Raw genomic sequence first — 14843 nt, 5'->3', positions numbered from 1 at the left:
GAATGTGTGAAAACGTGCATGCTCATTGGCTATATACTTCAAGACTGTCTGACTCAGTCCAAAACACTGAGTTTGCAAGTTGGAGTTGTAGCTCTAACCTGAGCATTTTATCCACCCTTACTGCACTTTGACATACATCACCTCCAGGCCACCAGAGAAATCTTAGGAAATCCACATCTTTTGTTGACACTCTTACTTGGTGAAACATGGAGTGGATGTCTGCCATTACAGCAACTGGCTCCAACCTGAACCTTACAAGCACTCCAACCAGGCTGTTTGTTAAGTCTGGGCCCTGAAGTAATTCTGAGTTGAGTGACGTTCCTTGATAGGATGCACTGCAATCAAAGACCACTCTTAAAGCTTTCTTTTTGGGGTGGTACACCCCGTGGTGTGGGATGTACCACACTCTGCCATCAATTTTGTCCAACTGTTCATATGGTACCACTTCAGCATATTTCATTTCAATGATCTCTGATACGAAGTCGCTATATTCTTTTTTGAATTGCTCATTTCTTTGGATTTTTTTCTTCAGGCCAAGGAGCGGCTGTGCTGCCACAGGTCGATTGTTCTGCAGGACTGGGTTCTCTTTCCTAAAAGGTAAGTCAAGTGTATAATGTCCATCTTGCAGCATTACACTGTCACTTGCACACTTCATGAATTTCTTATCCTCCGCTGACATTTCAGGCTTATCATCAGATGCTCTTTCACTAAAATCCTGATCGACTAATCAAAAGCTCCTCAATTTTGGCTATAGAAATTCTATTGCATGTGACTGTTGGACAATTAATTGTGCCAGGATCATAACCTCGAAGAGGGCCATTGACAACCCATCCTAGATGTGTTCTGATGGCAAAGGGTTCACCTTGTTCGCTATGAATCACCTCCCAGGGTTCAATGACTTTGTGTGCATTTGATCCAATCAGCAACTCAACATTAGCATCAATGACAGGTAAGGTCACCTTTTGTAGATAGGGCCATTTTGAAAGTTCTTCCTTCCGGATCATGTTGTCTTTTGTTGCAGGCATCTCTTGCTGGGTGAAAACATCTGGTAAAGCAACAAAGTCGGAACTGCCTAATCCGGCTACTTCAAGTCCTGTGATTAGACATGAGGGGATACATTTTTCTTGATTCAAAGTACGCAACATAATGGTGGTTTTTCATCCCTTAATGTCCAGTTTTGACATTAGTTGTTCGGAGCAAAAGGAAGCAGAACTGCCTGAATCAAGAAAGGCGTATGTTGTAATTATCTGATCACTTTTGCTGCTTTTTACTTGGACAGGAACAATGGCAAGTGCACAATCATTCTTACCGGCCCCAATATGCCCACAAGATTTAAAGGGAACAGATTGATCGCCAGCATTGTCCACGGGAGGTTGCTCCGCATCTTGGTTTGTTGTTTTGTTGATTTCTTATGTGCAGTAGTCCAGGATGTGGTTTCTTACATACGTCGCAGGTCAGGCGCCTTTTGCAATCCCTGCTCATATGACCTTTTACGAGACATCCAAAACAGATTCCATTAGTTCTTAAGAAGTCAATTTTTTCTTTATTTGACTTTTTCCTTAAACTTAAACACTGTGAAAGTGTGTGCTTACCCTTGCAGAAACCACAATGGACAGGTTGAGCTAATTGGTCAATTCTTGTGGCAAAGCTTCCAGTAGATTTGGGTTTGAGTGGAAGTTTTGACTTATCTTTACTCTGAGAGCCATCTAAGATATTGCCAAACACTGGATCAGAATAAATGCGAACCAGTTTTTCAAGGAATTCCACAAGGGTGGGGAACGTTACTCTTACATTGTTTTCTGTTTGCATATTTGAAGCAACTGATGTCATGAGCTCTCTCTCTGCCTGGTAACACGCGCTGATTGAAGTCTGATGACCTCCACCTGTTCCTGCTCTGCTCTGCCTCACCCTCGTTTACCTACCAGCTGCACTGCATTCACCACTCATCATGCCCTGTATATAAAGCCTTGCTTTTCAGTCCACACTTGTCAGATCGTCTGCAACCAGCACCAGTTACCTGCCTGTTTTGGAAAACGCCTCTGACTCTTTGCCTGTGATCCCGGACCCGCTCGACTACTTCTGTGTTCTCCAGCCCCGGTAATCTTGACCTGCCTTCCGTCCCTCTTCTACGAATACCGCCTAGTCCTTGACTGTACTGCTGCTTCGTTTCAATTGCTGTTGTGTGTGTGTTTCCCCAGGACTTCCCGGATCATCCAGCTCCTGCCATCGCTGTTCGGGCTACTGGGGAACACACACACACGCAGACTCTTGGAACTCCTGTACCCCCCCGGAACCCCTGAAACCCCCTTAACCCCCAACCCTTAAATAAACTTTTGAACGTGACGCTTTTGTGGTCCTCGTCCTGTTTGGTGTCTGACAACTGACCTCCATCTGTTGCGAATTTTATGAGGAAGTTTATTCATTATGGCTTTGAGGTTGGATGCCAGATTCAATTCATCCATATACATCATACTCTCCATTGAATTGCAGCAGCCTCTAAGAAACAGTGTGTAGGCCTGCAATGCCTTTGGGTCTTCGGCCTTAATTGGTGACCAGGAAAGAGACTTATCTATATAGGCGTGTGCAATCTTGTATTCATTGCCATAATTTTCTTTTAACAGACGTTTAGCAGTTTGAAAACTCCTGTCTGCAGGCAAATGGTGACAACTTTTAACAAGAACTTGAGCCGGCCCCTTTGTGTACTGTTCAAGAAAAGATAGTCTTTCTTCATTGCTCTCTACCTTGGATTCAATAATTTGTTCAAAAGACCTGATAAATGGTATTGCAAAATGTCACCATCAAAAGCCACTATGTCTCTTTTAGGCAAAGAGGCAATTTGTTGTTGTCTTACCAGAGACAATGTGATGCTGTTTTGGCTTTGCAGAATTGTGTGGAGTTGATCAGGCTCCGCACTTCCCTGTGATGCTGACTGTGTTTGCTGTACCATTGCAGTTGTAAGTGGAAGTGGAATTCTTGATGTCTCACTGATCAGTACTGTCTGACGACTTGGTTTGGTGGTGGTAGTCCGCTGCGCTGCTGCTGCTGGCTGTTGAGCTGCTACTATAGGCTGCTGAGCTGCTGCTGCTGCTGGCTGGTGAGCTGCTGCTGTACGTTGTGTCTGAGGCATGTTGACTTCGGTCAATGTGGGTATATGGACAGTAGAATGCCAGGTGGTCCTTGGTCTTACGCTAAGTGGCATGACAATGTGCTTGAAATCCAGTGTGTCATCTTTTTCTATGCGGCTATCAAAATACTCACTCATGCCATCCCCGTTAGTTGAGTTGGAATCATCATCAGCAACAAGTTCGGTTTCAGCACATTTAAGAACAGAAATCTTGGCTGACGCTGCTTCCAGTTCTGTCTGTATATCCAACAGTTCCTTCTTTTTCCTTAGTTGTTCCTTTTCACGGTTGAGTTGTTCCTCCTTTTCTTCTAAAGCATGTTTTTCTTTTAATGCAGCAGCTCTCACCAGAAGGGTTGCTCTTTCAGCCTCCGCCTGGATGCGTGTAGAAGGGGTGGTTCGTGTGGATAGGAGAGAGCGACTTTGTCTCTTTGATGTTTGGGATCCATGGAGCCTCACTGCTGAAGCACTGTCTTCAGGCCTGATGTCATCAATAGCACCAGTAAGCGGATCATGAGTCACCTCTTCAGTTGCTGTCAAGCCAGACCACCATTGTGAAAGAGAGGAAAGGAAAGCCCACTTAGGTTCAAACCACGTCTTTTTTATTATGACCACCGCGCAGCGAAGCGGCAGTCATATAGGTTAAGTCAGATTTTTTTTATTATTTTTTTTTATTTATTTATTTTTTTTTTTCGCATGCCCAAATTTCCGTCAATGATTCCCGGGACACTGTCACAATTAAAAGTGTAGGATCATTATGACACCCTCCGAATGCATGCCAAGTTTTGTGTACTTTCGTTCATGGGGGGCCTTACAATAAAATAATTTATGTGTACATTTAGTGACGTACACCAACAAGGATTCCCGGGACACTGAAAGACCGGGGTACACAAAACTTGGTGGGCATGTACCCCCACATGGATAGCATGGAACTGTCATTTTTCGTTTTGATCTGTAGCCCCCCCGCTGGACTGGACCCCCCGAAATGAGGGTAGGGCAGACAGTTCTCTGTGAATATCTTGAAACTGTAGGGCCTAGGATGACCAATTTTTTTTCCGTATGTTTGCCTCCAGGGTTCATGTGCACACATGTGCACAAACAGATACACACACACACACACACATACATTCACAGTAATCATACGTATGACACATACTCACACAGTAGACATATGTACGCTTGCATGCACAGGCACATACGCAGGCACACACACAAGCACGCACACACACACATACATTCACAGTAATCATACATATGACACATACTCACACAGTAGACATACAGTATGTACGCTTGCATGCACAGGCACATACGCAGGCGCACGCACACACACACACACATACATACACACACACACACACACACACACACACACACACACACACTCTCACACACACCCACACACATAACATAAACATAACACAAACAATCAAGAATTTCTCAGAATTATGAACAGGCAAGATGGAGTTGGGGTTGTATAAAATGAATTTTACATGTGAAATCATGTTTTGGTACTTGTTGTCTAGCAGATACCAGTGAGAATTGAGTGTGGATAATGCAATTTAGTGAGACAGTTAGAATCATATAGGCCTTTCAGCGTGATTTATTTTTGTGGAAAAAATGTGCTGGACTGGGCGGTCATATTTTGTACCGCTCTGCGGTACATCTAGTTACATTACTGTGTTGTCCATTTGTATCTATATTTAAGGGCCCTATCTTGGCAATCAGAAACGGATGGTCAGAGGTGCAAAGCTTAAGGTCGTGTCCAGTCCACATTCAGCGTGATTTTGTGATCAGACGTTGGGTGCGTTGTTCACAAGGGTTGTTCTTCTGTTTCTTAATCAGTCATGGATGTATTTTCGGCATAACATCCTTTAAACCAATGAGCGTGACATCTGTCATTCCCTTTAACAGCAAGCAGCAACAACAGCGCATAGGTATTTTGACAGTCAGCGGAGCATTTGAAGGAATCTGTTTGCACATGAGGCGACAAGGCAGGAGACGGATGTAAAAAAGCTGTTGCCTCCAATCAGCCACACCTGGCGTGGCTCTGCCTAGGTACTTATGTTTTTGGGGCGGAGTATCCTCAAGGGAGGAAGGCACTCCAAACCTGCAGAGGGTGCACAAACTCAAAACAAAAAAGGGTTAAATTTGACCCAACAGCTGCTTAATGTAAGCTTGTTGCTTCAAACGGTAATTTTCATCACAGCTGTAAATAGAGGGTAGTAAAGTCAGCTTTACAAATTACTTACAGTATTATTATTCAGATTACATAGGCCTACAATATTCTTGAAAACCATTTACTAGCTTAGAGTATAAAGATGTTAAATAAGATGTTAATTCAATATTGATCAATATCCTTTGTTTTAATACATGTGCTTGGGTCCAGAAAAGAAATGGTACTGTAGAAACAGCAGCACAATGACACTCCAGAACACACAATGAAGCTACAGAATAATTTAATGGTCAGGGAGAGATCAGATGGTCAACAGAGTAACATAGGTCTTAGTTAATGGTATTTGATGGTGATATAGACTGAAGAATAAGAGTCAGCTCTTCAGATGGTCAGTTTTAGACTAAATCTAGGTTAGAATCTCAATCTTTGCACAGTTCAGGTCTAAAAGCAGAGGTCTAACAACACAGCTAAGTTTCACAGATTTCACAACACAGGTATGATTCATGAATTCATGATTGATGAATGGCTGACAGATATGATTCACAGGTATGGTTCTCAGAATAAGTCTCAGTATAGTTCTCAGGATAAATCTCAGTAGAATTCTCAGGATAAATCTTAGTAGAAGTCTCAGTATGTGCTCAGATATGTTCAGATATGATTCACAGGTATGGTTCTCAGAATAAGTCTCAGTATAGTTCTCAGGATAAATCTCAGTCTAGTTCTCAGGGTAAATCTTAGGAGAAGTCTCGGTATATGTGCTCAGATATGTTCAGAGATGATTCACAGGTATGGTTCTCAGAATAAGTCTCAGTACAGTTGTCAGAATAAATCTCAGGATAGTTCTCAGGATAAATCTTAGTAGAAGTCTCAGTATGTGCTCGGTATAGTTCTCAGGATAAATCTCAGTATAAATCTTAGTAGAAGTCTCAGTATGTGCTCAGATAGGTATGTGCTCAGATATTGTCTCAGATATGTTTGTAGGTATTAGTAGGTTATGTTGTCAGTGATGTATGGTTGTTGTGCACACAGAAAGGCAACCAGCCACCAATCTGTATAGTTTTCATAGAATAAGTCTTGGTATAGTTCTCAAGATACGTCTCAGTATAAATCTTAGTATGTGCTCTGATATGTTCAGATAGGTATGTGCTCCAATATGTGCTCAGATATTGTCTCAGATATGTTTGTAGGTATGTATATTAGTAGGTTATGTTGTCAGTGTGTTGTGCACACAGACAGGGACCCAGCCACCAAACTGGTCTGGTCTGGTCTGGAACAAGCCCGAAAGACAAAAGCCAACAAACAAGTTTAACACTATCAAAAACAAAGAATGCCTACAATTGTTCATTACAACTTAAATATATGTTGTTGTATGTTGTTGCACCATCAAACTGTAGTGGTAGTTCAATATACTATAACATTTCATTGCCTCTTCATTGCTCAGTAAACAAAGCAGAATTCTGTGTATGATTAATTTCAGTTTAAGGCAGGTGATACTGATGTAGGTCAGCGAGTTGAGCAAGGCAAGGGCAAAACTAGCTTAAACAGCTTGCTAGGTCTGTCAGTCACATTGTTTTCACTGATTACAATACAATTACCAAAACACAAATACAATTCATTTATAGTAGCCCATGTCCAGAGTTCCAAGCCCATTAAACTGCCACTTTCACAATGGAAAATGTCAGGCCAATTACATACTTGACTCTATGACTAAAGGAATTTGCTGAGAAAATCCTCTCATACAGTTTGATAGAGGCCATTATATGCCACTGACAAAGTATAGACAAACAACACAGCTGGTCTAGGTGCTAAAGATGGAAATCATTTTAACTTCATACCTGAACTTCAAGTCTGCAACACAACCAATGAAGACGTGAATGGAAGTCTTAAAAAAGACTATTACTCTGTGCTGTGAAAAATAAATATGTGAGAAATTGTGAAAATGTTTGTAACATTGCAATGCAACATTCAATTATATTAAAACATGACACACAAACAATGGACAGTATATCTAAGGCTGTCAAACTGCGACAGACTGTGTCCACATTATCAAAGATGATCTTCTGAAGGCAAATTTGAGGCAAGGCCAGACAGACTATTTTATATCATTTTGAGCTGTGGATTCTGAATATTTTGTTTAACAGACTGAATGAGTTTTAATGCTGAGATAGGGAAAATCCTCTCATACAGTTTGATAGAGGCCATTATACACCACTGACAAAGTATAGACAAACAACACAGCTGGTCTAGGTGTTAAAGGTGGAAATAATTTTAACTTCATACCTGAACTTCAAATCTGCAACACAACCACGTGAATGTGGATGTGAAAGGCGTGAATGGAAAAAAAAGTCTTGAAAAAGACTATTACTCTGTGCTGTGAAAAAGAAATATGTGAGAAATTGTGACAACTGTTGTAATATTGCAATGCAACATTCAATTATATTAAACACGACACACAAACAATTGAAATGCAGTATTTCTAAGGCTTCCACAAACTGGGAACACATTCTCAAAGATGATCTTCTGATGGCAAATTTGAGGTGAGGCCAGTGAACAGACCATTTCATATAATTTTGAGCTATTGATTCTGAATGTTTTGTTTAACAGGCTGAATGAGCTTATTAACATACGCCTGCATTGTTAATGCATTACAGGTGAATAGGGTTAAAAATATATCTTCATCAAACTCCCCTAAGTTGACTTCCTTTTTGTGTTGCAGGTTCAAAAAAACAAAACCTGTTTAGATACATAAATTGCATTATTCTCATTGATTTATGCACGTGCTAGAACAACATTGTTCTACATACGTAATTTATAGGTCAGAATGATGTAGAAATTAGTAGCTTCTAGGCCAAGTAAGCATATTCTGTATGCTGACAACACCTTTTACCTTGGTATCACTAACGTTACCAAATGCCGACCGAGATTTGAGTCGCACAAACACTTCAGCGGTGTTCAATAACGTTAATGAGCAACATTTCTAGCTTCTAGGCCTGTAACTTAACCTGAGCCAGTATCCGTACTTTATTTGGTTAACGTTAGGTAACGTTAGTAATGAGCAAATATAGTGCTAGCTGAGGTTTGACTGTTGTTAGCTAAATATAGCGCTGACGTTAAACGTTAGCTGGGAGCTAACGTTAGGTTTGACTGTCTTAAGCTATTTATAACGTTACCTACAGCTAACCGGTTACTGTAATGTTAACGTTAATTATTATACGGCTCTTCACAATGCTAGTAGTACGCTCCATTGATTTGAATGGGATTTCCCAACATTCTACGGTAAAATAAATTCATGTAATTACCGCTGCAAACATATAATTACCGCTGTCAATGGCAACAGGTTTTGTGCTGCTGATCATATCACTCCGCAAGTATTCCGGTCACTTCTTGCATTGGAACTTCATTCAAAAGTGAAAGCAGATGGTTGATCAGCTGTGTTCTAAAGAATGTTTGATTCAAGTTCAGCGTGTGTTGCGAACTATTTGTTTCTCAGCAAAAGCCACGACGAAACGGTAACAAATAAGTGTAAAGAGACCTATCGTGGAGTTTATTTTTTTCGTTTTGGCAGGTAGCCATATAATAAGCATTAGTTAATTAACAGTGGGTTTCCTTACATAACACATATCAACGGCCACTCATTTCACACATATAACGTTAATGCTAACTTACATGACATAATGTTTGACGACATAGTTCTAAATAAGTCAAATACCAAAAAATGGAACACTTACCTTGTCTGTAATTCTGAAAGATGAGGAGTAGGACAAGACGTTAACGTTCAGGTTTACCGCATCTGTGGAATGGTAGGTTAGATTCTACAACCTTAGATTGCTTCTAGTGTTGGAATGTTTTCACAGCTGTAAAGCTTAACTAGAAAAGCATTTCCTGAAGGAAATACAGTGCATGAAAATGCAAAAATATGATGTAAAATATCATACAGAGTAAAACAAACTATATTGGTTGCTAAGTAGATGAGGTTAATATAGTTGGAATGACTGAACAATTAAATAGGTGGATACTTTAAATGGTTAAATTATTTAGGTAGATAGTTGACGATAACTGACAGTTGGAATGGCTCTAATGTTTGCTAGCAGTTATGCTAACTATGTTAACAAAGATAATAATGCTAACCAAGTTACTTAACTTAGTTAATTTAGCTAATGTTTTCTAGCAGTTTTTTCTTAATGTTAATAATGTTAATGCTGTTAACTATGTTACCAATCCTAACTGTGTGACTTAGCTAACTTAGCTAATAATTTATAGCAGTTATGCTAAAATATTAAGAATGCTAACTATGCTAACCATGTTACTTAGCTAACTTAGCTAATGTTTTCTAATAGTTTTGTCAAAAATGATAAATATGCTAACAATGCTAACTAGCATGCTAACAATGCTAACCATTTGACTTAGCTAACTTAGCTTATCATTTTTAGTAGTTATGCTAACTATGCTAATAAACATGCTAACAATGCTAAAATGTTAACTATGTTAACCATGTGACTTAGCTAACCTAGCTAATCATTTTAGTAGTTATGTTAACTGTGCTAACTAGCATGCTAACAATGCTAACATGCTAACTATGTTAACCATGTGACTTAGCTAGCCTAGCTAATCATTTTTAGCAGTTATGCTAACTATGTTAACTAGCATGCTAGCAATGTTAACTATGCTAACCATATTACTTAGCTAACTTAGCTAATCATTTTTAGCAGTTTTGCTAAACATGCTAACTATGCTAACCATGCTAACTAGCTACAGTGGGTAGGAGTCATAGTTGATGACAATTAACAGTTACAATGGCTGAACAGTTCAAAAGTTCAGTAGTTTAAAGGGTTAAATTGTTTAACAGTGAAATATTGTAGTGTGGACTTTTATTTTTAAACAGTTTTTGGCAGAGGAAGCAGTTGAACAGGATGTGTAGTCTTAATAGGGCCAGTTTGTATGCTTAAAGCCTGAGACTGGCAGTTGATCCAGGTGGCCGAAACACCTGGCATAGGATTCTAATTGCTTAACGGCTCTTTTGTGATGTCATCAGCCCATGTTAAGTCTATGGGGAAATTTTGAGTAGTTTTTAATTAATAGTTTAAAAAGTATAAAAGTTACAAAGCTGAAAAATACATAGCCCACATGTCCTAAGTAAGACCTACGTAACATAGTTTGAATGAAGTTTCTACGTTAAACGGTTGAAGCTGCATTAACTGCGTTAGAAGAAGAAGAAGAAGAAGCCTTGGAAGAACAGTACAGTGCATTTTCATGCACTGTAATAAGAAGCCTAGGAAGAACAGTACAGTGCATTTTCATGTAATAAGAAGCCTAGGAAGAACAGTAGAGTGCATTTTCATGCACTGTAATTAGCACTCACGTAACAATGCATCTTTGCCGCCAAAGCGTCTCAACGTTAACTCAATGGGAATTTATTGCTCTTTTATCGTAAATATCTCAAAAAGTATAACGTTTACAAATGTAAAAAATACATTGTGCAATTGTCTGTTACAAGACCTTTGTAGGAGTGTTTGAATGACGTCAAACGGTTCAGTGGTTTTAGTGTTATTAAACATCAAATTTGGTCGGAAGAAGAATAATAAAAGACGATAAGAAGAACATTGATAATAGTCCATTGCATTTACATGCAATGCAATAAAATACCAACTATCATTATCAGCTGAAGTTAAAAGAAATTCGTGTCACAAATCGCTTAACGAATCATATCACTAGAAAGCCTATGATGTGACCTTTATGAGGAAATTTTCATTAATAAAATTGGTTGGGGTATGGTGGAGTTATTAGACTGAACATCATCGATACTGGAGTACTGAAATTAGAATGGGATGTCTGCAAAGAGTTAAGACACACTTTACACCTAAACTTACGATCAAACTTACACTTTGCATGCACTGGTAATTCCTTGCACTGGACATTTTTACTCTACACCAGCTGATTCTAATCTGCACAACTCTTCAGCCAGGTAGACAAGCTTAAGTGCACAGGTAGAAGCATCCCTATCTGATTTTTAATATGGCTTTATTTTTGTAATGCTTTTGTAATCTGTTTATTTTCTTCTTATTAATGTTTTACTTGAATTTGAATTATGTATGTTGTAAGGATGTGGAGTTATTAGCGGTTAGTCTCCGTCCGTACTACATTCCGAGGGAGTTCTTGCACGCAATTGCTGTCTGTGTTTACGTTCCACCTCGAGCTCTCCCGGATACAGCGGTGACATCATCCACTCCACAATCGCAAGGCTTCAAACCCAACACACTGACTTTTTTTGTGATCTCTGGCTTAATTTCAATCATATAACACTGATTCCACACTCACAAATTTTACCAGTATGTTGACTGCCCTACAAGGAAAAACAGGACAATAGACCTCATGTATGCAAACGTGAGGGATGCATACAGTGCAAACCCCCTCCCCCCACTGGGAAAGTCAGACCACAACCTCATTCATCTCCAGCCAATGTACAAGCCCAAAGTAAAGAGGCTACCAGTTGCCACACGCACCTTCAGGAAGTGGACACCTGAAGTGGATGAGGCTCTGAGAGACTGCTTCGAGTGTACTGACTGGAGTGTGTTACAGAATGGAGAGGACTTAGAGGAGGTCACACAGTGCACAACTGACTACCTGAACTTCTGCATGGACATTGTTGTTCCCACCAGAAATGTACGCTGCTTTCCCAACAACAAGCCTTGGATAACCAGCAATATCAAGACCCTTCTTAACTGGAAAAAGATGGCGTTCAGAGAGGGGGACATGGCAGAGCTGAGGCGCGTGCAAGGGGAACTCAAATTCAAGCTGAAGGAAGCTAAGGAGGATTACAGAAAGAAGGTGGAACAGAAGCTGCAGGAAAACAACTTGAAGGAGACATGGGACTGCATGAAGGTTATCACTGGCCTGAAGAAGAACAGCAGCTCTGAGGAGGGGACCTGGACAGGACGAACCAGTTGAACCACTTCTACAACAGGTTTGACTGCCCTGCTCCAGCTCCAATGGCATTGGTCTGTCCACTATCCACCAGCCCCCACCCCCACACCCCCTCAATACCAGCGCAACACTCACCTCCATCATCACAGGCTATCGCACTCCCCACCATCACTGGATTTTGCACCCCTCCCCACATGGCTATATCAATGATCAATGAGGTGACAACGACCTCAGTCAACAGCCATCAGACACACAGATCCCAGATGCACCTCCCCTCCTCCCCCTTACACCCCCTCACCATTACAACAGATCAAGTGACAGTCCAACTAAAGAGATTGCGAGCAATAAAGCAGCTGGGCCTGGATAGACTGTGTCCAAGGCTACTCAAGGCCTGTGCTGCTGAAGCACATCTTCAATTTGAGCCTACACCTTGGACAAGTTCCAACACTGTGGAAGACATCATGTCTTACCCCTGTCCCTAAGAAGCCACACCCTAGTGAGCTTAATGACTACAGACCTGTCGCCTTACATCACATGTGATGAAGACAATGGAGCCATTGGTCTTAGGTATGCTCAGACCCCAGGTAATGCCATGCACTAGAACTACAGTTTGTATACCAGGAGAAAGTGGGCGGACGATGCCATCACTTCTTATCTTCTACACAGGACACATTCCCACCTAGACAAGGGGAAAAGTGCTGTGAGAATCATGTTCTTTGATTTCTCAAGTGCTTTTAACACCATCCAGCCCCTCAGATTGGGAGACAAGCTCTTGCAGATAGGTGTGGACGCTCACCTGGTAACCTGGATTCCAGATTACCTGACCGATTATCAGACTGAAGAACTGTCTCTCTGACACTGTGATCTGCAGCACCGAGCCACAGGAACTGTGCTCTCCAGTCCTGTTCACCCTGTACACATCTGACTTCTGCTACAACACCCTAGTCATGCCACATGCAGAAGTTTTCTGATGATACTGCAATTGTGGGGTGTATCAGGAACGGGCAGGAGGAGGAGTACAGGAGCCTGGTGGAGGACTTTGTGCAATGGTGCAAACTCAATCATCTTCAACTTAACACTTCAAAGACCAAGGAGATGGTGGTGGATTTCCGCAGGTCTAAGCCCACTCTGCTACCAGTTCACATTGATGGGGTCAATGTGGAGGTGGTTAGCACCTACAAGTATCTGGGTCTCCACCTGGACAATAAACTGGAGTGGTCAGCCAACACTGATGCACTCTACAAGAAAGGGCAGGCTGTACTTCCTGAGGAGGCTGCGGTCCTTCAATGTGTGCAGTAAGCTCCTCAGGATGTTCTACCAGTCTGTTGTTGCCAGCGTCCTCTTCTATGCAGTAGTATGTTGGGGAGGAAGCACAAGGAAGAAGGATGCGGGGCGAATTGACAGGCTGGTAAGGAAAGCTGGCTCTGTAGTGGGAGCTGAACTGGAGTGCATCACTTCACTATCTGACAAAAGGACCCTGAACAAACTGATCAACATCTTGGACAATGAGTGTCACCCACTCCACAGCACTATTGTTAAGCAGAAGAGCCTGATCAGCTGGAGACTTCGCCACTGCCTTGCACACAACGGACAGACTGAGAAAGTCATTTGTCCCCAGGGCCATTGAACTGTTCAATGCCTCACTTAAGGGAAGAGGAGAGATAGACTTCTGCATAGTCTGTCTGCCTCTTCACCCTCCATGTTTGGATACTGTCTGTACTGTCCACTAGCTACTTTTACCACTGTCTTTATGCCTCACTGTTTGCATGCTATATTAGCACATATGCATAACCCCCTCCATGCCACAGTTTTAACTGTGGCCACACTTATACATTTTCTTTAAATAGTTAAATATATAGATATATAGACTTTACTTTACTTTTATTTCTGCATTGTTGCACCACTGTAGGACTTACTCATTTGCACTATCACCATGACCACTATCACCATTGCACTACCACCATCACACTCCATTCACACAGAGCACCTTACCATACCTTACTATGCACAGAGAATCACAGGCTCAGTCCCTGCCTCAGTCATTGCAAGCTCTGATTGATTAATCACCACTATGTGGATACTGTTTTTAGAATTGATTTAGATTAATTTGTGTTAGTTAGTATAATTTGTATTTTAGCATATTTAGCATATACTTTATCTTCTACTGTCCTTATTGCTTAGTTGTGTTTTTATATTATATACTTTAATTACTCTTTCTGCTGTTAAAGAATGTGTTTGTGTTGTCTGTATGCTGCTGAGACCTTGAATTTCCCCTGGGGATCAATAAAGTATCTATCTATCTATCTATCTATCTATCTATCATCCCTGTTTTTGGTATTTTGCTATGGCTGCTAGATTTTGATGTACTAAACTATAAGCAGCTCTAAGAAGACCTAGAACTCCAAGGGCAAGAACAATATGAGAAGAACCATAAGTATATTTTTACATTACATTACAGAACATAGTTACAGCCTCTGAAACATTTCCCCTTTGCTTGATGTCTTCAGACTTGGAGAATGTGTTGGCAGATGAAGATGAGTTTTTTCCTGGGCCAGGTGAGGCAGAGCTTGATGACTTTCCCTCTCTGGTACAAGATGCAGCTGGCATTCCACCACCAAAATGGCA

At 41.0% G+C, this 14843-nt stretch overlaps 1 protein-coding gene across 1 annotated transcript in view; it reads left to right on the top strand.

Annotated features, from left to right (window-relative positions):
- LOC125286791 (palladin-like) overlaps positions 1-14843 on the top strand; it is an 84875-nt gene that overhangs the window by 67687 nt on the left and 2345 nt on the right. The window contains exon 8 of the mRNA XM_048232068.1: positions 14726-14840. Coding sequence (XP_048088025.1) covers positions 14726-14840 — 115 coding nt within the window. The remainder of the gene's footprint in view (positions 1-14725; positions 14841-14843) is intronic.

Source organism: Alosa alosa, chromosome 21 (assembly GCF_017589495.1).
Source record: "Alosa alosa isolate M-15738 ecotype Scorff River chromosome 21, AALO_Geno_1.1, whole genome shotgun sequence".
NCBI classification, from domain to species: domain Eukaryota; kingdom Metazoa; phylum Chordata; class Actinopteri; order Clupeiformes; family Clupeidae; genus Alosa; species Alosa alosa.
Note: the sequence above shows the minus strand (reverse complement) of the source record. Positions and strands in the feature narration are given on the sequence as shown.